This window comes from Coregonus lavaretus, assembly GCF_964263955.1.
Source record: "Coregonus lavaretus genome assembly, chromosome: 27".
Taxonomy (NCBI): domain Eukaryota; kingdom Metazoa; phylum Chordata; class Actinopteri; order Salmoniformes; family Salmonidae; genus Coregonus; species Coregonus lavaretus.
The window spans coordinates 8,341,976-8,367,133 of NC_140014.1; the positions used below are offsets into that span (position 1 = coordinate 8,341,976).

General features: G+C 44.9%; 1 protein-coding gene across 2 annotated transcripts in view; it reads right to left on the minus strand.

Annotated features, from left to right (window-relative positions):
• The window catches only part of msrab (methionine sulfoxide reductase Ab), a 46,527-nt gene that overhangs the window by 16,770 nt on the left and 4,599 nt on the right, over positions 1–25,158 (minus strand). For both annotated transcript variants that reach the window (XM_084144370.1, XM_084144369.1), the window contains exons 2-5: positions 24,467–24,535; positions 24,060–24,179; positions 17,760–17,864; positions 6,650–6,756 (exon numbers count right to left, since the gene is read on the minus strand). In XM_084144370.1, coding sequence (XP_084000496.1) covers positions 6,650–6,756; positions 17,760–17,864; positions 24,060–24,179; positions 24,467–24,535 — 401 coding nt within the window. The remainder of the gene's footprint in view (positions 1–6,649; positions 6,757–17,759; positions 17,865–24,059; positions 24,180–24,466; positions 24,536–25,158) is intronic.

A 25,158-nucleotide genomic window follows, 5' to 3' on the forward strand; every position in this document is an offset into this window, starting at 1 on the left:
AAAATATAAAACAATTAGAGAGTGTCATTTCCCCAAATTTGAAATCCTTATTCAAGGTTTTAAAGACCTCTCTGATGAGGATAGGCTACCCATCCTGTTGGGGGAGGACGCAGAGAGCTGTGGGTTGGCAGCGCACTACATTGCTGCCTGCCATAAGTTGAGGGACAGTGTCTGACAGACCAATAAACCTGCACATGTCCTCAACTGTATGATTATTGTTATTGTTGAATGTATGGTTAGTTGACAATTTTTGATTCTCATTTTTATTTATTTTTATATTGTAAATATCCAAAGTAAGCTTTGGCAATATGTACATTGTTACGTCATGCCAATAAAGCGAATTGAATTGAATTGAATTGAATTGAATTGAATTGAGAGAGAGAGAGAGAGAGAGAGAGAGAGGAGAGAGATGAGAGAGAGAGAGAGAGAGAGAGAGAGAGAGAGGAGAGAGAGAGAGAGAGAGGAGAGATGAGAGAGAGAGAGAGAGAGAGAGAGAGAGAGAGAGAGGAGAGAGAGGAGAGAGAGAGAAGAGAGAGAGATGAGAGGAGATGAGAGAGAGAGAGAGAGAGAGAGAGAGAGATACATAGAGTGTGTGTGGGAGGGGAAGGGGGGCAGAGCGTTATGGTGCTCCTTAGCACAGCGCTGCTCCAGAAGTCTTTGATGTTCCGCAAATTTCAAATGTCATTATAGCAAACCCCCCACCTCCTCCTCTCCTCTCCTCCATGCCCTCCCCTCTTCTCACGCTTAAACAAGCTTTTCTGCCTCTCTATTTTTTTTTGTTGCTTTAAATATGCACACTATCTTTTTTTGTGCCGCTGTGCTGAAGTTAAGAAACTGAAAGCCCTGCAGAAGGAAGGAGCCTTGTAAGGGTTAATTATTATTTGGGCTGTGTGTGTGTGGCACGCTGGCAGGTTGGCAGTGGGGTAGAACCTGGGTCTTGTTGTGATGCCCATTTTACAGTCTCTTGGGCAGCCTCTAGTACCTATTGCCAAGCCAACCACATCTCTTCAAGGATGAGGATGTGCTTTTAGGGAGGCACACACACACACACAAGCACACACAGTCATGCATGCAGTGCACGTGCGTGCAGTACACACACACACACACAGAGAGCTCCAAATCATAATGAGACGGCATAGCAATAGTAATTTCATTACATCAGATATTACGCAACGGACAGATTCTTTGAAATCCATCTGATGTGCTTTGGCACTGTACGAATGAGGACTTGGGGTATATAGAAAAGACTAACCATTTAAGTTATCATAGCGAGACAGAAGTCCTTCTATGGCAGGGTTCTATTCATTAAGGTATGCAACGGAAAACATAAAAAAAAACGTTTAGCAAAACTGAAATGAGTGTTTCTTATTGGACAAGTAGTCCTAGTAGTCCTTCTCTGTTTCAGTCCGTTTTTGTCCATTCAGTGCCTTACAAGACAAACCTCTCTCTACAATATGCAATTGTCCAAAACTAACCAACAAGGCCTCAAGCTCCCTGAGAAGCAAACATTTGTTTCGACAGTTTATTGTTAACTGCTTTGACCGTTGTGATCTTGAACGGCCCCAACCGCAGCCTATCTGCACATACAGCCAATGACTGGGTTTAACGGTTAGCCTCTCAATGACAATGACTGGGCTTAGCAGTTAACCTCTCAATGACAATGACTGGGCTTAGCAGTTAACCTCTCAATGGCAATGACTGGGGTTAGCAGTTAGCATCTCATTGACAATGACTGGGCTTAGCAGTTAGCCTCTCAATGGCAATGACTGGGGTTAGCGGCTACCATCTCAATGACAATGGCTGGGCTTAGCAGTTAGCATCTCAATGACAATGACTGGGCTTAGCAGTTAACCTCTCAATGACAATTACTGGGGTTAACATTTAGCCTATGGAGCCCTAACCTTTTGCATTGGAGGCTAGTTTGTGAAACAAGCCATCTTGCCTATTCACCCCATCTTAGAATGACACTGCGCTTCTCTCTCTCTTTTTCTCTCTAGCTCTCTCTGTCTCTCTCTCTCTCTCTCTAATGGCACATTAATCCAAACCGACTCTCAGATGCACATGTATTCCCTCATCCATCCCTCCATCCCGTCCTAAATGGGATTCATAGGAAATGAGGGGAATGGGAGCGCCATGGTAACTGATCGCTCACAGGGTCAGCGGTCATGGACCAGGGGGCTGTCAGGTTGCCGTGACAGTGACCCACCCCCCCAGCCTTGGCCTTGGGCAGGGGTCAAATGTCAGGCAGGGGTGGCAGCTGGGACAAAGAGAGGGGATGAGGGGGGCTAGGAGGAGGACAGGGGGGGACGCAATCAGATCACAGAGCCGAGACTGAAGGGTTAGGTTAAATGCGGAAGACAAATTGAATGCATTCAGTTGTGCAACTGACTAGGTATCCCCTTTCCTTTCCCAAATCGTAATGAGACACACACACATGACCCTCACACCCCAGGACCCACCACACACACATTTATCCTGACCCCCCAGAACCCAAGGGACGAGGGCGGTGGAGGGCTAGGTCCGTCTATCCGTCCAGACTGTCACAGAAGGACAGTAGGACACGCACAAGAGGCCCTGTCACTTCTGTAACCTCAGTGTCAGCCAAGAGTCCAGTGACCTGACTCAACAGAAAACAAGAGGGACAACAGAGTCCCCTTCAGTCACAAACCCTGCTGAGGCCTCTGATGTATCAAACATTTCACTGTCCTCAGTGCAACTGATGCAGAGAGGCCCAAAATGGTGCCTCGGTAGCCTAAAGGGTAAGACACAATTAGAAATCTGACTGCCGATAGGTACTTACCACCTCTGCTCAGTGTCAGAAGTTAACTTTTTGTTGTTCACATAGAACAGTTTTACCTCCAATTTGCTTAGTTTAAATACTCCAGGCCACAAGGTGGCAGTGGCTTGTTGGCTTGTGCCTGTAGCTATTAAGCTAACTATCAAGCTGCGCTAACATTGTTGCTAGCTAGCTAGAATTGTAGTAGTATTAACCAGATGGCCTCAACTAGATAACTAGCATCATTATAATTCAATCACAATGGATTTGTTTTTTAATGAAGCTGCCTGTTAGCTGTAGAGAGTTGGCGGAGTAGCTAGCTAGCTATGTTGTGCTAAATGGCGATGCTAACCATTTAGCTAATTTTAGCTAGCGATCAGGAAGGGATAATGCTAAGCGGGAATCCTTGAAATGTAAAATGGTTACGGTATGGGTGTCACGGAATCAGTCGAGGCTGCTCCTCCTCCTTGCTCGGGCAGGCTTCAGCGTTCGTCGTCCCCGGAGTACTAGCTGCCACCGATCTATGTTTCGGTGTTTGACTTGTTTTGTCCTGATTGTGTACACCTGTTCCCCATTATGTTGTTTGTATTCCCTATTTAACCCTCTGTCGTGCATTGTGTGTTGTGTGTTATTGTATTTCGTCATCGGCAGTGTTCGTGTGCGGGTCGTTTATTCCTCCTATGTTGGAGATTGTTTCTTCTCTGGTTACTTTCGAGTAAAGTACGTTTCCAGAAAGCTCTGTGTCCTGCGTTTGACTTCACCTACCGCATTTCACTGTCGCCTTCTGACAATGGGTTAAGGTTAGGGTTAGGTAAGGGTTATGGTTATGGTTAAGGTTAGGGTATTGGGTAGGGATGTCCCAAGGATCCCAGAGAGCACTAATCATGGGATAATGGAGAGTGAATTAAATTATTTCATCATAATCTTGCTAGATCACTAGCTTGGTAAAGCATTTAGTGTTCTGTGCATTGTGCTGCACTTACCACCCCATTTGTTTCATATGAAGTGTGTGTGACTGCCTGGTTCAGTTAGCAAGCTAACGTTAGCTTGCTAACTAACTAATGAGCAGATGCACATTATCAAACTGAACCTAACAGAAAAATCCTTCTTCAAGCACATAAATCCTTTGCTAGATGTAAAAGATGTAAAGATGTGTATATATTATGCAGCTTTATTGTTTTAGTTAGAACAATTCTTGTGAAAACACCAGGAATAGTGCCCTCTTTTTTCCTTTTTCTTGTCACTTCTGTTGGCTTCCCCACATGGAGGTTTGTGCTCTCTGATTGGCTCAAAGTCAAGTTCTCGGCCACTGACAAGCATTGCGATTCTACAAGTACAAATGGCAGGTTCGTCGGTACCAGGTCGGTACACAGCAGGGGCATCGTTTGTTCTAGCAAGTGAAGAAACAGCCTCCTGCTGTGCTACAGTAAGTACCTATCGGCAGTAAGATTTCTCTGTGTGTCTGTACCATAACATGGCTACTTTGGAGATGAATGCAAGTGGTTCTATGATATTGAAGGGTTATCATTTGCTAGCAATGAATCATGACTTGCTGGAGACAAGTGAACTTGAGGAGCAAAAATTATTCAGTGTTTTTACACAGTAGCATTCGTGATATCAAAATTCCCTGATAATGACGTAATGTCAACGTAAAGCAGAGATTCAGGTTTGTTTAAACCAGTGTTTCCAAAAATCGTTCCTGGAGACCCTGGTTTTTGCGCTAGCACTGCACAGCTGATTCAAATAATCAAAGCTTTATGATGAGTTGATTATTATTATTATTATGTAGTGCTAGGGCAAAAACCAAAACTGTTAGCCTAGTGTAAGAGCGAAGTGTTAGATAATAGTGTATGTGAGTACACAAAACATTAAGAACACCTACTCTATCCCATGACACAGACTGACCAGGTGAATCCAGGAGGTGAAAGCTATGATCCCTTATTGATGTCACCTGTTAAATCCACTTCAATAAGTGTAGATGAAGGGGAGGAGACAATTGATACATGGATTGTGTATGTGTGCCATTCAGAGGGTGAATGGGCATGACAGAGTATTTAAGTGCCTATGAACGGGGCATGGTAGTAGGTGCCAGGAGCACCCGTTTGAGTGTGCCAAGAACTGCACGCTCAACAGTTTCTTGTGTGTATCAAGAATGGTCCACCACCCAAAGGACATCCAGCCAACTTGACACAACTGTGGGAAGCATTGGAGTCAACATGGGGCAGCATCCCTGTGGAATGCTTTCGACACCTGGTAGAGTCCATGCCCCGGCGAATTGAGGCTGATCTGAAGGCAAAAGGGGTGCAACTCAATATTAGAAAGGTGTTCCTAATGTTTTGTACACTTAACGTGTGTTTGTGTAATGTAGCGTAAGAAGGATTTCAGTGTCAGCTCTGGTAGTGACATTGAGTTTGGTTAAACCCTTTGGTGTGTGTGCATATGTGTGTGTCAATGGAGGCTCCTCAGAGGAGGAAGGGGAGGACCATCATCCTCAGTGAAATTCATAAAAATTACAATAGTGAAACATTTAAAAAGCTATCCTTTTTCGATAAAACTCTACTAAATATATTCACATCACCAAATAATTGATTAAAACACACTGTTTTGCAATGAAGGTCTACAGTAGCCTCAACAGCACTCTGTAGGGTAGCACCATGGTGTAGCCGGCGGACAGCTAGCTTCCGTCCTCCTCTGGGTACATTGACGTCAATACAAAATCTAGGAGGCTCATGGTTCTCACTCCCTTCCATATACTTACACAGTAATTATGACAACTTCCGGAGGATGTCCTCTAACCTGTCAGAGCTCTTGCAGCATGAACTGACATGGTGTCCACCCAATCAAAGGATCAGAGAATGAATTTAGTACTGAAAGCATAAACTACAGCTAGCTAGCACTGCAGTGCATACAATGTGGTGACTAGTTGACTCAAAGAGAGAGAAAGAGAGTAGTTGAACAGTTTTGAACAAATTAATTTATTCAAAAATGAAGGAGAAGCAAAAGAGTGAGAGAGTCATTTTTTTTCACTTTCACTTACTTAGCTAGCAAATGCAGCTAGCTAGTTTAGCCTACTCAAACACCCGGCTCAAACAGAGGGATGCTATGTTAGCTAGCTGGCTATGACTATCCAACACTGTAACTCTTCCAAGTCAAGGTAAGCTTTTGGTTTTACTAATTTACGTGTAACTGCTAAACTGCTTACTGACTGTACACACTGTACTGCATGATTGTAGCGGGTTTACTAACGCGTTAGTTCTATTAGCTACAGTATGTTGATTATGACGTTACTTTAGCTAATATGGTGACAACGATGTAGGCTGTGTGTAGCGGTTATGATATGGTTTGGTTTGGAAATATTTTTTAGCCTGGTCACAGACAGCTGATGTGTTGTGCATTGAAGTCCACAAGTGAAGGGAAAAGGTGAGAGGAGGAGAGTGCCTAGATGCGAGAAGGAATACAATGTGGCTGCTATGAAAGTGGACTGTGTTTACGTGTGATCAGGGGTGTATTCATTCCACTAATTCTGTTGAAAAAATAATCTTAAACGGAAGCAAACGGAATGAAACGGGGATAAACACACCTGAATTTGTCCAATAGAAACTCTTGTTTGCAACTGTTGGACTAATGATCACACCCTAGATCAGCTTGATATAGGCAAGAGTGTGCAAGGCGGTATTGAATGTGTCACTGTCTGTCACCGAAAAAAATTATCTCGACCTGTGTGCACCTCATCTTAAACGGCACAGACCGCCACTGGTGTGTGTGTGTGCGCTTGCATGCATCTATGTGTGTGTGAGTTCACACGGGTGTGTGTGTGTGTGTGTGTGTTTGTTTGTTAGTGTAGTTAGTGTAGTGTTAGAAGGGTTTCAGTACCTCTTGGTAGGCTTGTCTGGTGTTGAGAGCCAGCTCCTGTTGAGAGGGACTGGAGGTGTAAATGGCTGAACGGTACTGGGTTCCATGGTCTGCCTGCTGCTTCATACCTGAAAACACACAGACGGGAGACAATGCAGGTAATTATAGTTGAAGTGCTAACAAATAGTGATATACACATCATATTTTTGCCATGAAAGAGCAGACTTAATTGTTCAAGATTTTAGCATACATTTTCTACACCACCTAGCCACATTTCCATATTGTATGATCAATTATTCAGATTGTAATGTATGCTCACTAAACTAAGTCAACATTTAAACTGAACTGAAATTACATTTGTCATTGAGTTAGCAATTTAAATATCTCCATATATCTATTTCTATAAAAGTGTAGCTCTTTCTCTTGTGTTGTAGATACAGTAGTAGAGTGTATCTGTTTCCCATTCTCAGTCTGCTAGCACGGCTTGTCAAGCTGTGCTCTGCAGCTTGTCAATATTTTCATCAGCTTTACATCAGACACGTTGGAGAAGACTTGGCTCCCGTATGTGTACTGCTAAGCGGCCAAATAGCTTGCTTCTATTTTATACTTTCGAAATGCCACTATCCTGGGGGACGTTTGGCATCGAATGGCATCGGAGTCTCTCTTAGGCAATCTGTCCCTCTATGCATCTATCTCTTTCTCTCTCCTTCTCTCTCTTTCTCTCTCTCTCTCTCGCCATCTTTTCCCTCTCTGGTCCTTCTCATCCCCTTCTCCATCCATCCCTACCTCTCAATTTTACTCTCCTATCTGTTCTTTCACTATCACTTTCTGTCCCTCTTTTCAACCTTTTCTCCTTCCCTTTCTCTCCCTCTCTATCTCCTTCCCTTTCTCTCTCTATCGCTTCCCCTCTCGGTCCCTCTTCTCATCCCTTTCTCCATCTATCCCTCCCTCATATCCCTCCCTTTTTTTCTCTCCCACTCTCTCATTCCCTCTCTTTCTCTCTCTCCTTCTAGCTCTCTGCAGTGCTGGATGCAGGCCATCTTACCCCCAGCTCCCGTCAGTGTGAAAAGGCTTATGGCTGCCGCCACCGCCTTCATCAAAGGGCACAACAACGCTCTCTGATTGGCTGCCCCAGCGCTGGTCCCGCAGCGCCGCCGACCGTTCCCGTGACCTTCCCGTGTGACCTCCTAGGGTCCCTAACCAGCCACCGCCACGGCAACCATCGCCGTTGCCACTTCACGCCCCACATGGCTTTCACCATGAGACAGGATGTCAAACGGTCGATAACAAATATTTTGGAAGCAAAAGGGACTCAGGTAAACTGGGTTTTATAAATAAAGGGGGAAGAGGGGAGAGATGAATATTGGAGTAGAACAGATAGATAGAATAGGATAGGTAGAATAGAACGGAATATAATAAAATATAATAGAATTAAATGGAATTAATATAATATAATAGAACAGAATAGAATGGAATAACATAGAATAAATTAAATAAATAGAATGTAATAGTTTTCACTTAGGATGTTGTGTTGGAGAGGGAGACAATGACGAAACCAAGGAATACATGACACTATCCACGGCGTCATTACACTTCGCCCTATATCACGATTAAATATGGTAAATCATGTCACATTTGATACCTCTTACTCTTCCTTTAAGAACTCCTCAGAGCCCAAAAAATAATCAAATACTTAAAAACTCCCCATCTTTCCTTCTCTTCCTCTTCCTTTATTTTTAAGGGCCCTTATTTTTCTCCACCATCCATCAAAGAGCATCAGAAATTATTAATGAGAGCCTCCCTGTTCCTCTTGAATAATTCATGAGTGCCTTGCTTCTGAAAACAGAGGGGATAATGGGGGGGTGTAGAGGGGGCTAGGGGTTACCCACCCACCCCACATTTCACAAAAGGTCACCCACCTAACCTATGCCCAACCAAGCCCTAATTTAAATTGGGTCCTTAAAAAAAAGAACCCCTTCCCAAAAAATGAACCCCCCCAAAAAAAATCTCAAAATGTTGCAACAAAAGAGGTGTGGTAAAAACATTTTTTTCCTGAGCTCTAGGGAGATGACTAGTTAGTAGTGACTACTCTCCCCAACAACACATCTCGTCTGCGTCCCAAATGGCACCCTATTCCCTATATGGTGCACTACTTTTGACCAGAGCCTTATGGGCCCCGGGCCAGAAATAGATGGAATCGGCTGCTATTTGGTATACAGCCCTCTTGGTTGTGCTTTAAACCCTCAAGAGATTTCCTACTCCTCCATTCTCCACAAAGAAAATCTCTTTCAGCACTAACTCTGGCACGCACGTATACCCTATCGTCCCCGCAGCTAGCTTCCTACTTCTGGCTGTTGGATGTGGACACATCCTAAAAGCCTCCTCTTTCTTTCTTTCTTTCTTTCCTTTCTGTCTCTTTCCTCTATTTCTCTCTCTACCCCCCTCTCTTTCTTTCATCTCTCTCTGCCACCCTGATGAAATCGCGTGGCCAGATGAGGAGTGTGTGTGTGTGTCTGTCTGTGAAACGTGTGTGGGTATGTGTGTGTGTGTGTGCATAGGTCTGAGCGTGTGTGTGTGTATGTGAAACGTGTGTGTGTGTGCACCTTTGTGTAGGCCTTGCACAGATTTGTGTGTTTTTCGGTTGCAGGCAAAAAAGAGGATGAAACGGTAAGAAGTTAATCAGATTAAGAGGCACGCCGGCTGCTATGAAAAGACAGCCATGGCAAACGGGAGGACGGATGAGGAGGAGGGGTGGAAAGAGGGAAGAGAACAGAGGGAGAAAGAAGGTCTACTCAAAACGATGAGGAACCATAATTCAGAAAACAAAATGGCAGACACCACCACCACCTCGGTACTAAACAAGCTTTGTTTAAAACGCTCAAGCCAAAAGACGACAAACTATGTTTGATGGAGACGGTGTTACGGTGTATATGTGTCCCCATCCGACAGCCTTTATCCTCCCCATTGCCCCAGCCCCGCCCCCACCGTCCTGAACTCGTGCCCTGAACCCGGCCAGCTAAGTCCTCTTTGGCATATTTACAGGAATAGTCCCTTATCCCGTTATCAACTTAAAGTGCTCCGATTAGCCACTCCTTCTCGCCCCGTTCCTCTCCTCCTCTCTGGCCCCTCTTTAGTTCCCTTCTCACCCTTCAACGTGCTTTTCTACGCAAATATACGTACACACACACTCATGTCCTCGTGCCTGGCAGAGATTGGAGCAGAGGCGAGGACAACTCAGAGTCACTCAGAGTCACAGTCAGCAGCTAGGACAGAGCAGAACAGCCAATGCAATCCTGCAGCACTATCCCTGCACATCTCGCAATAATTTAAACCAGAGAACACAACCACGACAACACAGGCCACTTTATTCAAATCGACTCACATTAAAAATAAAGAGAGAAATAAGCCCATTAGGCGTAAGGCTAGCCGATGTGATAAGAATAGCGTAACTAAGCCCACAGTAATATCTACACACACAAGAACACTTCTTCTATTTTGGAGGAAAAAAACACCCTAAAACACAAGCCAAACTCCTTCGTTCATAGCTAGTATTCAAATTGTATTCTATTCTAAGGAGCACAATAGTACTACAGAGGAGAGCCGCAGTGCTACTAAAGTACCCAGGTAGCGCTGTGGCCCGCGGGACTGCTTGAGTTGTGTGCGTGCCAACCCAGAGACCAACCGCTCCACTCACTGCTGCTATTTTTGCCCCTGTCTTATGTAACCCGTTGCTGACGCACAGGAGAGGGAAATGTAAGAAAGAACCCTCAGGACCCATACGCAATGAAAAGTGCGTGTAAATGTGCACAAGCAGGATGGCAATCACACACACACACACACACAAAGTCGCACGTTCCACCCACTCCACCACGCACTCTCTCTCTCTGGCTGGGTGAGAGGGTAGAGGTTAGGAGTGGGGAATCAGTGAGGAAGAGGGCATAGCTAACCCTCCAGCTAACCTTGCTAGACTAGAACAGAGCTGCTCAGCAGAGGGTTGGCAGACCGACATGCACAAACACGCTGAGGATCATGGAGAGAGACAGGGGAAGATGCTCTGTTTGTCTGCAGGTACTCTTTGTATATAGCCTCGTTATTGTTAGGTTATTGTGCTATTTTATTGTGTTACTATTTTATTTGGATCTATTTGTTAATGTTCTAACTTTTTAACTGCATTGTTGGGAACTGGCTCGTAAGTAAGCATTTCACGGTAAACGTTACACTTGTTGTAATCGGCGCTTCTGACAAATACAATTTGATTTGATTTCCTCACTGTCTAGTCCAAGTCTTCCCGCTATAATAACACGACCCTGTGAGTGTGTGTGTGTGTGTGTGTGTGTGTGTGAGCTCTAAATAAAACCATACTGTTACTGCTTTACACTAAGGCAGACTGCATCTACACCACATTCACCACTACTAACAACATAAAGCTTGGTGCTTTTACTATCTGTACAACCACATTCGCTACTGCTAATATGGCCCTTATATCAATGCACAGCACACCACTTGGGGTCTTCAAGCATCAGTCTAGTCTGTGTGTTTACAAAACCCTCACCTCCTATCACCACATATTGGTGTATTTGTATTTGGGGGGGGGGGTTCACCGGGTACATGTCTGTTGATTATTTGTTGTGTCTCATCACATGCTAATTCATCTCCTCAATGAGAAATGAACGCCATTCCGGGAAGCCTCACCTACTACCACTACTACCACCACCATACACACACACACACGTAATGCCAGACAATCTCCATAAATTCGACCTGTCACCCAACCCGTCGTCAGTAATGAAGTGACACGTGGTAATCAGAGGGGGAGGAGGCCACTTTCAGCATGACAGAGGGGTGTGGGAGGGGGGGCAGGGGTTAAAGGTCACCTCCCTAGAGGGCTTCTCGCTTTAGATAGGGGGTTCCCCTAAAATATGATGGGGGGAGATGCGTGTCATTAGGGACGCGTGTCTTTTCCAGCTGGGGAGGAGGGGAGGTAAAATGGGAAGGATGGTAGCAGATTAATTTGTTATGTCGTCACTGGTTTATAGGGGGAGGTAGAAAGGTATCAAATAAAAAGGGGCCCGCAGTTAGTTGATGCATTTGGCGATTTGATTCACGTGGAATCATCTCGACATTCACATCCATGAAGAGTACGTTGTTTGCCGTCTTCAGCATGTGTGTGGGAGATAGAGGGAGGTATTCACATACTTATATGCCCTATACCATATACTGCAACACCAATCTCTTACCTCTGTGTATGTCCATGCATAAGCTAACTCACAGAACAAAAAAAGAAACAAATGGAACCTAGTGAAAAGAAATATGGAAAATACATCAATGCAAATACAAGAGCTAGGTCTTTCCTTGGTCTGTACAAGCATAAACAGGCCCGCATTGAGCAGGACACAACATTGTGGCACATTCAGATACATTATGTAGAACAAACATGCCTCTCTGACATGTAGAATAAGGAATCACGTCAGCTCTATTCATGCCATTTCTATCTGTAACGTTTCACACATGGAGCCCACTGAACGTGGCCCAGGTCTATCACTTCAACAGTCACACAGCGAGTGCATCGCTATCATCTGAAGAAAACGGTTGCGTCGGCCATTTTGTTGCCTTGCTCACTGACACAGCAGCATCGGCAGCCAGACACATAAATACTGCATGTCTTCAAAAAATAGACGAAAGAACGAGAAAGAGGAGGAAGATAAAAAACTGAGAAGAGGAGACAAAGAGGGGGGGGGGAAACCCATGTTAAGATGAAGAGTGGGGGTTGATGATGGGGGAAGAGAGAGAGGATGAGGAGAGGAGAGAGTGACTAAGAGATAAAAGGGGAGTGGGACGGCCTCGGGGGAGCGGTCGACTCATAGCGCTGCTCTGCTCTGCGGATGTGCTGACGGGACGAGAGGAGATGGGGAGGAGGTGAGGAGGAGAGGAGAGAAGGAGAGAGGAAAGGAGAGGAAATGAGAGGAGGGAAGAGGAGAGGAGAGGAGAGTAAAGCATCAGCTCTGGGGTGTTAGGGGATGAGGAGGAGAAGGGGATGGAGGGATGGGAGGTGGAGAGGGGTGAATGGGTAAGGAAGGGGGAGATAAGATGCTCTTATCCTCCAGACAGATTGAGAGCCCCGGGGTCTGCTGAGAGAACAGGGGGTTGGGTCCCTCTTTTAACAAGGAAGTAACGAACTGCTGAAGCAGCCAAGCGTATGTGTGTGTTCTCTGTACGTGTGTGTGTGTATGTGTCTCTTCGTGTGTGTGTGTGTGTGTGTGTGTATGTGTCTCTTCGTGTGTGTGTGTGCTCTGTATGTGTGTGTGTTTCTGTGTGTGTGTGTGTTATGAGAGTACATGTGTGTGAATGCTTTTTGAGAGTGCGTACATGTATTTTGTGTGATGATGTACCTGCGTATATGCGCCCAAGAGTATCTACAAAGCTCTCTAACAGTACAGTAGTCATCAGTTCCTGTTTTTCGAATCCACACAGGAACAAACGTTACATTTGAGTATTTCCTTATGCAGATGTCACATTCAGGGTTTGATCATTTTACGACACAGCAGTGTGTGTATGTGTGTAGAGTGAGTGTGTGTGTGTGTTTGTGTGTGTGTGTGTGTGTGTGTAAGAGAGAGAGAGAGATATATAGAGAGAGAGAGAAAGAAAGAGAGAGAATGGAGGGTGTTGGTGAGTAGACAGAAAGAACAAACTTCTAATTTGTGTTGAGGGTATGCACGTAAGTCTTTATGCAACATCCAAAAGAACCCACCAGATTAAGTGTGTTACTGAATATGGAAACAGGGCACAAAGAGGAGGCTGCTGGGAGTATCTGGTTGGCTGCGAATGTTGCTATCCTAGCCATGATTGGTGGAGGCTATGCAGTTCGACATCACGTTGTCGGGACTAAACCCTTCTGAACTGAGGCAAGGCAAAAAGGCAGAGATCTCACACAACCATGCACGCACAAATACACACAATGGGAAGAACTGTGCGTGTGCATGCGTACGTACAGTGGTTTCAGAAAGTATTCACACCCCTTGACTTTCCACATTTAATTGTGTTACAGCCTGAATTTAAAATGAATTCAATGGAGATGTTCTGTCACTGTCTTACAGACACTACCCCATAATGTCAAAGTGGAATGTTTATCAAATTTTTTTCCCTTCACATTAATTACAAATGAAAAGCTGAAATGTCTTCAGTCAATAAGTATTCAACCCCTTTGGTATTGCAAGCCTAAATAAGTTCAGGAGTAAAAATGTGCTTAACAAGTCACATTATACGTTTGCATAGACTCACTCTGTGTGCAATAATAGTGTTTAACTTGATTTTTGAATGACTACCTCATCTCTGTACCCCACACATACAATTATCTGTAAAGTCCCTCAGTCGAGCAGTGAATTTCAAACACAGATTCAACCACAAAGACCAGGGAGGTTTTCCAATGCCTCGCGAAGAAGGGTACCTATTGGTAGATGGGTAAAAATTCTAAAAACAGACATTGAATATCCCTTTGAACATGGTGAAGTTATTAAATTACACTTTGGATGGTGTATCAATACACCCAGTCACTACAAAGATACAGGCGTCCATCCTAACTCAGTTGCCAGAGAGGAAGGAAACCACTCAGGGATTTCACTATGAGGTCAATGGTGTCTTTAAAACAGTTACAGAGTTTAATGGCTGTTATAGGAGAAAACTGAGGAAGGATCAACAACATTGCAGTTACTCCACAATAATAACCTAATTGACAGAGTAAAAAGAAGGAAGCCTGTACAGAATGAAAATATTCCAAAACAAGCACCCTGTTTACAACAAGGCACTAAAGTAATACAATTACAGCAATTAACTTTTTGTCCTGAATACAAAGTGATATGTTTGGGGCAAATCCAATACAACACATTACTGAGTACCACTCTCCATATTTTCAAGCAGAGTGGCGGCTGCATCATGTTATGGGTATGCTTGTAATGGTTAAGGACTGGGGAGTTTTTCAGGATAAAAAATAAACAGAATGGAGCTAAGCTCAGACAAAATCCTAAAGGAAAACCTGGTTCAGTTTGCTTTCCACCAGACACAGGGAGATGAATTCACCTTTCAGCAGGACAATAACCTAAAACACAAGGCCAAATCTACACTGGAGTTGCTTACCAAGAAGACAGTGAATGTTCCTGAGTTGCCAAGTTACAGTTATGACTTAAATCTACTTGAAAATCTATGGCAAGACCTGGAAATGGTTGTCTAGCAATGATCAACAACCAATTTGACAGAGCTTGATGCATTTTTTAAAGAATAATGGGAAAATGTTACACAATCCAGTGTGGAACGCTCTTAGAGACTTACCCAGAAAGACTCAAAGCTGTAATCGCTGCCAAAGGTGCTTCTACAAAGTATTGACTCAGGGGGTTGAGATATTTCTTTATTTCAATTTCAATCCATTTGTTAACATTTCTAAAAACATATTTTCACATTTTGATTATGGGGTATTGTGTGTAGATTGGGGAGAAAACATATATGTTTAATCCATTTTGAATTCAGGCGTAACACAACAAAATGTGAAATAAGTCGAGGTATGAATACTTTCTGAAGGCGTATGTGTATGTATGCATGTGTGAGTGAGAATCAGTGCACTGAAATGAGAGGGAATATTCTTCATTTCTTCCCTCAGTTTTAACAGACTCATAGGTGGATGGAATAAATTGGGGGTTAAGCAGGCGTGGAGGAACTGCCTACAGGGTTGTTTCCACCACTCCATGCCACATTTGTCAAATCAGACAAATTCTTCCGCACGTGAACTGAAAGTCAAAAGGAGGAGGTATACATTTTTAAGTCACACAAATGACAAACGCTGGAGAAAAAAACCCTGAATAAAGGTAGCGCCATCCGTGCTTTCGTAATGGAATGCAATGCTACTGTATATGTAAGGGATGTACATACGGTACAAGCCAAACATCTACAAAATGGCAGTGCACATATGACACAAAAGCGGCAAACTAATAAATATATTATGAGCCAAGAGAGAGAGTGAGTCAGGGTTAATGTATAAATAGCGGTTGGTTGTCTACTGTGTCCATGCATTGGCCCAAAGGGAGTAGCGCACGGGAGAATTTACTATTGAGGTTACGGAGGTGACATAGGGTAAAATAATCATGGTTGATGTAACGGAGGTGACACCCCGGCGAGAGGTAACGCGAATGACCAAAAAAATGACCGTAGGTGACAGGTAACTTGGTTAAGGAAACGGAGTTGACATGGGTGAAAGGTAACATGAATGGCTGGACACATGCGAGTGGAAACGCGGTTGAGGTAACGTAGGAGACACGGCAGGAGTTGACGCTGTTGACGGCTGGAGGTCAGGCCTCGTGAATCTTTGATGGAACTCTCTCCCCATCTCTCTTCTGGGTGACTGAGCAGAGTGCCTCGTGCTAATGCTGTTACATCACCTTCTCCCAAGAACAGAGAAAAGGAGGGAGAGAAAGAGCGGGAAAGACTGTAAAAGAAGGTGCGGGGGGTCATTTACAAGGTGAATTCAGAATGGTGAAAAGCGTTGCTAGCCACTCCACTTTTGTTGGGTAGGTAGGAGGAATCAAACCAAGTCGTACATTTTAGTTATTTAGCAGACGCGCTTATCCAGAGCGACTTACAGGAGTAATTAGTGTTAAGTGCCTTGCTCAAAGGCACATTGACAGATTTTTCACCTAATCGGGTCGGGGATTCAAACCAGCAATATTTTGGTTACTGGCCCAACGCTATTAACCGCTAGGCTACCTTCTGTCCTACAGTATGTCCACAACCCTTCTGTCCTGATGCTCAACTCTGACGTACGAATGAACCTGACCATACACAACCATATATTATTATATATTTGTATTATTATATTATTTGGTGGAAGTCATGGAAGGTTTGAGGAACGAACACAAACTGCCCCGGCCCTCCGTCTCATGCAGGGCAGGTGTGGCAGAAAATGCCTGTTTTGCATGTTATTTTGGCATTAATACGTGTCACATATCAGTTTGCAAACATTGTAAAAAAATATATATCTTTGAGTTAATAAAGCCGCATACAAACATGGTCTCTTTTTTGTTTTCTTGAGTAAGGCAGCTCCAAAATGCAGGTGTTTTAGTCCAGCTCAGTGCTTTCTGTTGTGGTGGGGCAAGCCAGCAGAAAATAGGAGCGTTGCGCCGTGATTGGCTCAGTGTTCCGTCACTCATGGGGACACTACGTCACGACCAAGTCTAAGTCCTTAGTAAGGGTAGACATCGAAAATTCAAGCCCTTTGTGTCCTGCCATAGAGTTACATTAGAAGTGCACATCCAAGAAGCCTCAAGGTCATTGGCCACAGATAAAATGACATCAAATCACGTTATATGTACAGTAGCTTTGATTGGACTGATCATGTCAACATCTTACTTTCAAAATCTTAGCTAGCAGTCATCATCATGAATCAAGTCAACAATCTACTGGCAAATCCTTTTTAATCCTTGTCATATGAAGAGAAATAATGAAGAGAAATTATAGATAAAACATATCGGTGCTCATCGGCCATTGGACATAAACATTACACAACAAGTTGGAAATCGCAAATTCAACAGTGAGTGGTTTGGAAGGAATCGGTGACAGTGGCTAACTGCAAGCATTGCAACTGGGAAGTCGGGAATAAACGAACTCAGACTGGGAAAACACGTTTTGAACGGTCATCCAACTCGGAATTGTAAATCCGGCCTCTTTCTCTTTCTTTGAGAGCAGTTTGTGGGCACCGTTTGTCACCGTTATAGTGCAATTAATGTATTGTTTAGTGCTGTGTTGTGTAGTGGCTTTGCTGGGTTGCATCCCACATATTTATTTGTTTGCCCCACCAAGATTTACATGCTACAATCGCCACTGGTCTCATGGATGATTGGCTCCCAGACACATTAACACAGTCTGTCGTTGACTTACCCTCCTGAGACCCACCCAACCCCCATTGCCACCACACGCGCGCACACACACACACACGCACGCAGGCACACACAAACACACACACACACCCATGCTTCCTTCTGCTCTAATACACCCTGCGCCCCCCGGGATGTGTGTGTGTCTGTATATGCATCTGTGTGTGTGTGTGTCTGTCTGTATGTGCATCCGTGTGGGTGTGTGTGTAAGGTGCTACCTTGAGTGGGGTCGTGGCTCTCCCAGAACACCTTCAGTAGCTCCTCCAGGCTGATGTCCTCGGGGGAGAAGACCACCCTCACCACCTCAGTGTGTCCTGTCAAACCTGTGGACAAACCAGGCTGTTGTGTTCATTTGGCATGAAACGGAAGAAAATGTTCTGAAATGGGGAGGTGCAATGTATTTTCCCGTTGCAAAATGTTTTTCTACGGTGTGACAAAAGGAATGCAGCCTAGGCCATAACAGAGTATAACACATCATAGTCACACATGAACCCTTACATTTCCATTCAATAGGTCTGTATTGAATAGAATATTATCGCGGAACACATCTTTTCATCTATCCTACTGTGAGGAGTCTGATTGATCATTTATTTATGTGTTATCATTATCATTATCTTGTAAGGTATTTTGCATGCCCCGCTTATACTTCAAACTATAGAAATGATTTTCTAAAATGTGTTCCTTTTCTCCTATGAAATCAATTGATTGACACAAACAGCTATTACATAGATATAATGGTCTAGCTGAATGTAGAAATCTTACGGAGTGCGCTTGAAGATATTCACCCAGCATCACATGTAATATATTCAATTTGAGATGCTCAGCACCGCTAGTGTTTGGAAGTCTGCCCATTAACGTTGCCTGATAGAATGTAGCCTCTGTGTGAAGAGGAGCGCACAGTCACACGCGCGCGCGCGAATCCACTTGAGATACATGTTATTGCTAGAGGCAGCGTGGGAGCACAGCAACTGTTTCTGTTTCAAGTAGGATGTTGCCAAAAGCACACAGGCACTGTGGGGGGCACCTCTCTGGCTGCCTGCAGCTGCCAGGACCCCAAAGCTTCAACAAGCCGCCTGGAGGCATTCGGAAAGTGGGGCCTGCTCAGGGTCAGCTGTTACACACACACATACACACACATACACACACATATACACACATATACACACATACACACACTCAGCTGGTGCAACAAGACTCACATCCACATTAGCAGACACAAAGCAATAAACAAGCTGAGGCTCATATCCATGGAAAATAAAGAAATAAATCAGGTTTATGAAACACACACACACACACACACACACACACTGAATCAAGTGTGCAGAAGAAAAACAGAAAGAATGCACAGACACACACACACGGCTGCATGCACACACACACAAGAGAGGAATCAGGTGTGAAGCTAGAAACAAAGGTGGGACTCACACACAGGAGGGACCCGGTAATACTGACATACGCATCAATCAAGCAGTCCCAGCTGTCAGTCCCTCTCTCCCTCTGTCTTACACACTCACTCACACGCACACACACACACTGGACTGGACCCCTGTCTCTGTCTCTCTTCCCCCTCCCGTGACTCTGTGGACAGCTCCTCTCCTCCTTTCTGTCTCCAGAGCAGCGGTTGGATCCGTCACACCCAGTGAAGCGATGCCAGTTCCTCCGCTGTGCCCAACTCTCTTTTATTTCTTTCCTTCCCTCCCCCCCCCCCCCCCCCCCCCCCCAGCTTGTTTCGGGGCTGCCAGCAAGAGGGAGCTCGCACCCCCCAAAGGGATTCCACTCAGAAGGTCCGCCAGCCAAGCCAGAAGCGCCCCTCTCGCCGCCCGCTCACTCCCTGCCTGCTCGCCCCCCTGCTCGCCCGCGCTCACGCTTGCATTCCAATGCCTTGAGCGGCGGGGGCGCCCAAAGTGACTGTGGAAGCTCCGCAGTCAAACACTCTCATTATATTTGGGATTGTTTTAACTCTTTCATAAGTCATTTATAAAACAGGGGCATTGCACCCTTTAGTATTGTTCACATTAAATCTTCCAATGCACCAATGAACTGAGCTAGGAAGTGTTATGCTAACCAAACCAATCAATGGTAACTCTGCAGTATCATATGTAAGGTTTTCAGTTTGAGCGACTTTTCGAACATGGCCACAATGACTATCATGGCCAAATATGAATCAGTATCAATCAATATTAATGAATCTATTTTAATTAATTACTCTTCCCATAGGCTGTCACTTCACAGTGCCAACCAGCCCAAGGATGGAGTCTGAAATCCTTTGCGTTACATTCACCCTCCGCTTTTCATCCCAACCCTCTCTCTCTTTCTTCCATTGCAGGGTGAAGGTGTCTGTCTGTCCTCTGTTGCAGGTTTAAGGTGTCTGTCTGTCCTCCATTTTGCAGGTTTACATTTTAGTCATTTAGCAGACGCTCTTATCCAGAGCAACTTACAGTAGTGAGTGCATACATTTTCATAACTTTCTTTTGTACTGGTGCCCCACAGGAATCAAAATCACAACCCTCGCATTGCAAGCGCTGTGCTCTACCAACTGAGCTACACAGTGTGAGTGCAACTACAAACGTCGGATTGCAGGGAATCCTGGATCTACAAATCAATGTGCATCCCAAAGAACTTCTCATTATGTGATCAAGACCAGCGATTCTGCGCCTCGCCATACTCAAACTGAACAGGGCCATTGCCTTGGGCTGAGCTGCAGGGTTGAGGTACAGTATGTGTAGTAGGGAGAGTGGGTTACTCCTGAGTGGCGCAGTGTTCTAACTGTGCCACTAGAGATCCTGGTTCGAATCCAGGCTCTGTCGCAGCCGGCCGCGACCAGGGAGACTCATGGGCGGCGCACAGGGTAGGGGAGGGAATGGCCGGCAGGGATGTAGCTCAGTTGATAGAGCATGGCGTTTGCAACGCCAGGGTTGTGGGTTCGATTCCCACAGGGGGCCAGTATAAAAAAATATGTATTCACTAACTGTAAGTCGCTCTGGATAAGAGCGTCTGCTAAATGACTAAAATGTAATGTAAATGTGAGAGGAGTAGTGGTGGAGTACATTAGCAGTGGATGGCAGTGGTGGCGAAGGTGGCACAGGATCCAGTGTAGAGCAAAACGCCGCAGTACAGAACCCAATCCCTCCAAGTAGGTCACAGGCGGGGCGGGGGGGGGGGGGAGAGAGATGAAAGAGAAGCAGAGAGAGGGAGGGAGGACCAGAGAGCTTTACTGTAGAACGTCTATCTCTCGCCCTCTTTCTCTCTGACTCGGACTGATCCTTCTGAGGAGTAGGGTGGCACTACCCACTCTAGCTATCCTATGCAGGGATATTGTACTGGTATTATCTTGAAATTGGTGATAAAGCTGGTATTATCAGGGTGGAGGACAGTCAGAGGAGGGGATGCCATGCCATTCTGTGTGGCCGTCAAAAGTGGTTTAGACGTATTCTGGGCATGTTATTGTCCATGCTAGCCACTGGAAAAAACTTAGAATTGTGCAATGTGTGTGTGTAATCAAATGGTCTGAGACTCTGCGCCTGTCCGTGGGTTTACTGCATTTAGTGTACTCACATATTACCATCAGTTGGTAGAAAGACTTTGATGTTACACTACATGACCAAAAGTATGTGGACACCTGCTTGTCGAACATCTCATTCCAAAATCATGGGCATTAATATGGAGTTGGTCCCCCCTTTGCTGCTATAACAGCCTCCACTCTTCTGGGAAGTCTTTCCACTAGATGTTGGAACATTGCTGCGGGGTCTTGCTTCCATTCAGCCACAAGAGCATTAGTGAGGTCGGGCACTGATGTTGGGGGTTTTAGGCCTGGCTCGCAGTCGGCGTTCCAATTCATCCCAAAGGTATACGATGGGGTTGAGGTCAGGGCTCTGTGCAGACCAGTCAAGTTCTTCCACGCCGATCTCGACAAACCATTTCTGTATGAACCTTGCTTTGTGCAAGGGGGCACTGTCATGCTGAAACAGGAAAGGGCCTTCCCCAAACTGTTGCCACAAAGTTGGAAGCACAGAATAATCTAGAACGTCATTGTATGCTCTAGCGTTAAGATTTCCCTTCACTGGAACTAAGGGGCCTAGCCCGAATCATGACAAACAGCCGCAGACCATTATTCCTCCTCCACCAAACTTTACAGTTGGCATTGGGGCAGATAGCGTTATCCTGGCATCCGCCAAACCCAGATTAGTCCAGATGGTGAAGCGTGATTAATCACTGCAGAGAACGCATTTCAACTGCTCCAGAGTCCAATGGTGGCGAGCTTTATACCACTCCAGCCGACGGTTGGCATTGCGCATGGTAATCTTAGGCTTGTGTGCGGCTGCTCGGCCATGGAAACCCATTTCACGAAAGTCCCAACGAACAGTTATTGTGCTGACATTGCTTCCAGAGGCAGTTTGGAACTCGGTAGTGAGTGTTGCAACCGAGGAGAGACTATTTTTACGTGCAACGCGCTTCAGCACTCGGCGGTCCCGTTCTATGAGCTTGTGTGGCCTACCACTTCACGGCTGAGCCATTGTTGCTCCTAGATGTTTCCACTTCACAATAACATCACTTACAGTTGACCGGGGAAGCTCTAGCAGGGCAGAAATTTGACGAACTGACTTGTTGGAAAGGTGGCTTCCTATGACGGTGCCACGTTGAAAGTCTGAGCTCTTCAGGAAGGCCATTCTACTGCCAATGTTTGTCTATGGAGATTGCATGGCTGTGTGCTCGAGTTTATACACCTGTCAGCAGCTTGTGTGGCTCAAATACCTGAATCCACTCATTTTTTACTATTTATTTTTTACTATTTTCCACATTGTAGAATAATAGTGAAGACATCAAAACTATGACATGGAATCACGTAGTAACCCAAAAACAAATCAAAATATATTTTATATTTGAGATTCTTCAAATAGCCACCCTTTGCCTTGATCACAGCTTTGCACACCCTTGAATGAGTAGGTGTGTTCAAACTTTTGACTGGTACTGTATAGTATATGTTCTGCCCAGATACTCAGGTGTAGCACAGACATACATAAGCAAACACTGCAGACATATACACCCATACACACTAACAGAGACATGGTGTACATAAGTGATGCACGGTTTGACTTTATTTTGCGTTAGTGCGTAAGCCTAAGCTTTAGGGCTTAACTGTACACGCTCACCAAATACATGCCAATTGCCAAATGCTTTTGGGAACTTGGGCTGAAAAGGTTAATGTCGATCCACTGAGGCAAAGAGGACAACGTTTGAGTTTAATTCAATAAGAGAAAAGCTGCAAAATGGAGAGTTGAAAATAAAGAGAAGGGAGGGCCAGAACAGTAGACTAACGTTTGGGAAAGATGTTATGTGTGATGATTGTGAGGTGCTATACAATTTCCACAGTCACAAGACAGGGACTTCAAATATGGAACGTCAAGGGAACTGTTCAGATGGGTTAAATGGAATAGTAACTGAAATCTGGACACTGACCGCTCACATAGCCTTAATATTAACTCCTGCAGAATTAAGCAGTTCTTGCAGTAAAATAATTCAACAAATTTCAATTTTGACTCAGGAACAGGAGTGGAGAGAACGAATGCGCGGTTAGGGACCGTCTATAAAGGTGCTATCTTTATCAGCAGCATAAAAAGCTGATAGTATTTCAACCACAAGCCGAACTGAAATCTTATCAGAAATATGTTGGGTCGTTTTCACATCCCTTAAAACCGGTGAAACTGATGTCATTTCAAATCTTTCCCATTTTTAATTGCATATTCTCCCGTTCCATGTCTTCGCTGTGCGAGAGAAGCAGAGATGAAAGAGAACTTTCCAGATTAAGTATTCATTCTATCGATGTATGACATATTTTCTGGTGAGCAAGAGTTTATCTAGATTCAATCTGATCAAGCATTAACCGGCGATAGCCGACACTGCTCTTGATCATTGTCACGAAGCTACACCCGTCCCACTCACGTTAGTTCAGAACGAGAAAGTGTAGGCTATATAGAAATAATGACGCTCAAATTGAAAATCATTCAACAAAATAATGAGGATTTCTATCAGGTGTAGATTACAGCTCACATTCCAGTGTTCCAACTTATAAATAAGGCCGCATGGGATTTCTCTTAATGCGACTCCGCTTTAGGTATAATGCCAGGAGCCGCTTGTGGATTTGACAGCTCTTACGCAGTTCCACCTCCAACACTACCAAAACAACCGCTGGATGTCGTCTAAAGAAGATCTGATTGAGTCCCAAGTAATGACAGAAGAGAAACTGCATGTATCTAATTATAGGCATGTTGAATAACAAATAGCCCCTGTCAAAAAATCATTCCAGCATCTCTGACTGTACAGCACATTTTCTATATTTGCGGGTTAGGATCGGGTGCGACCTCAGATTCTCACTTCATCACATTTAGTCGGCCTGTTGCGGACGGGTTATTGGCAATTGCGGGCGGGTGCGGGTGAACAAACAGCTGACCCGCGCATCACTAGTGTACATAGACGTGTTTGTGTGTGAGAAGGGTGGGGTTTGTGTGTGTGTGTGTTACCTGAGCACACTTCCTGGTAGTTGGGGTTGGGTGTGTGTCCCCCTGCGTAGCCCACATGGGTAGAGAACACCCCCGGCTTCTGCCAGAAGAGCTTTTCAGGCCCCCAGAAACAGCCCATACCTGGCCCAGAGAGAGACATACTTAGACATGATCTAAGGTCAGTTTGACATGGTTTTACCTCATAGTTAAGGTTAGGATTTGGCGACGGTAAGCTGATCCTAGATGGTCAAAAACACATACTCTATCAATACTACTGTGTTCCTCCGTATAACACTACTACTATAGTATACTAATAATACTGATACTATTGTTCATAAGACTGTAATATGACAACAGCTAATGAGAACCAATGAAAAGTGAAAGCGGTCATCAGTGGTAGCGGTCATTTGAAAGAGATTGAGGCTTACCAAACATGATGGTCTCCATGCCCTCTGGAAACGGCTCCACTGTGGGGTTGCCATTGACAGCATGCTTCTCTATGGGGGGGGGGGGGAGAGAGAGAGAGAGATAGAGAGAGAAATTACAATCAGTATCTTGGTGTATAAAATGCTTTGTGCAATTCAATGAAAATTATTCATATGAGACCATCAACATCACAGCATCAGATCCCTAACCAATGAGTGGCGACATCAACATGTCATTGTGAGAGTATGTGTTTGTGTCCTATCTTTGCCATGCTGCTTAACAGTAGTGCAAGGAGGTCAGGAGGGCAAAGGTCACCACAGCGAAGCGGGGTAAAGTGGCACTAGTCAGGCGATGTCCCAGTCAAATCTCCCCCTCCTCCCCCTCTCCTCCTCCCCCCTCCTCCTCTCCCCAGGTAAACTGAAACGGTGGCATGCTGGATGGGTCGGATTAGCGACAGCTTTGGCAAGCCGGCCTGTTCTTGCTAAGCGGGATCAGGTGGCTCTAACGTTGGAAGACACTTAGGAGATGAAACGGTTCTGACCCCCATTCCTAACCCCACCCTCTGGCCTCACCCTCACCTACTCCAAACCAAACAGCGGCCATTTCGGTCGAGGGCAAGGGTTTAGCCCACCATCTGGGGCTAAACAACGAGGTCAAAAGGTGGAAGATACACTGTCTTTGTATGACCCTGGTG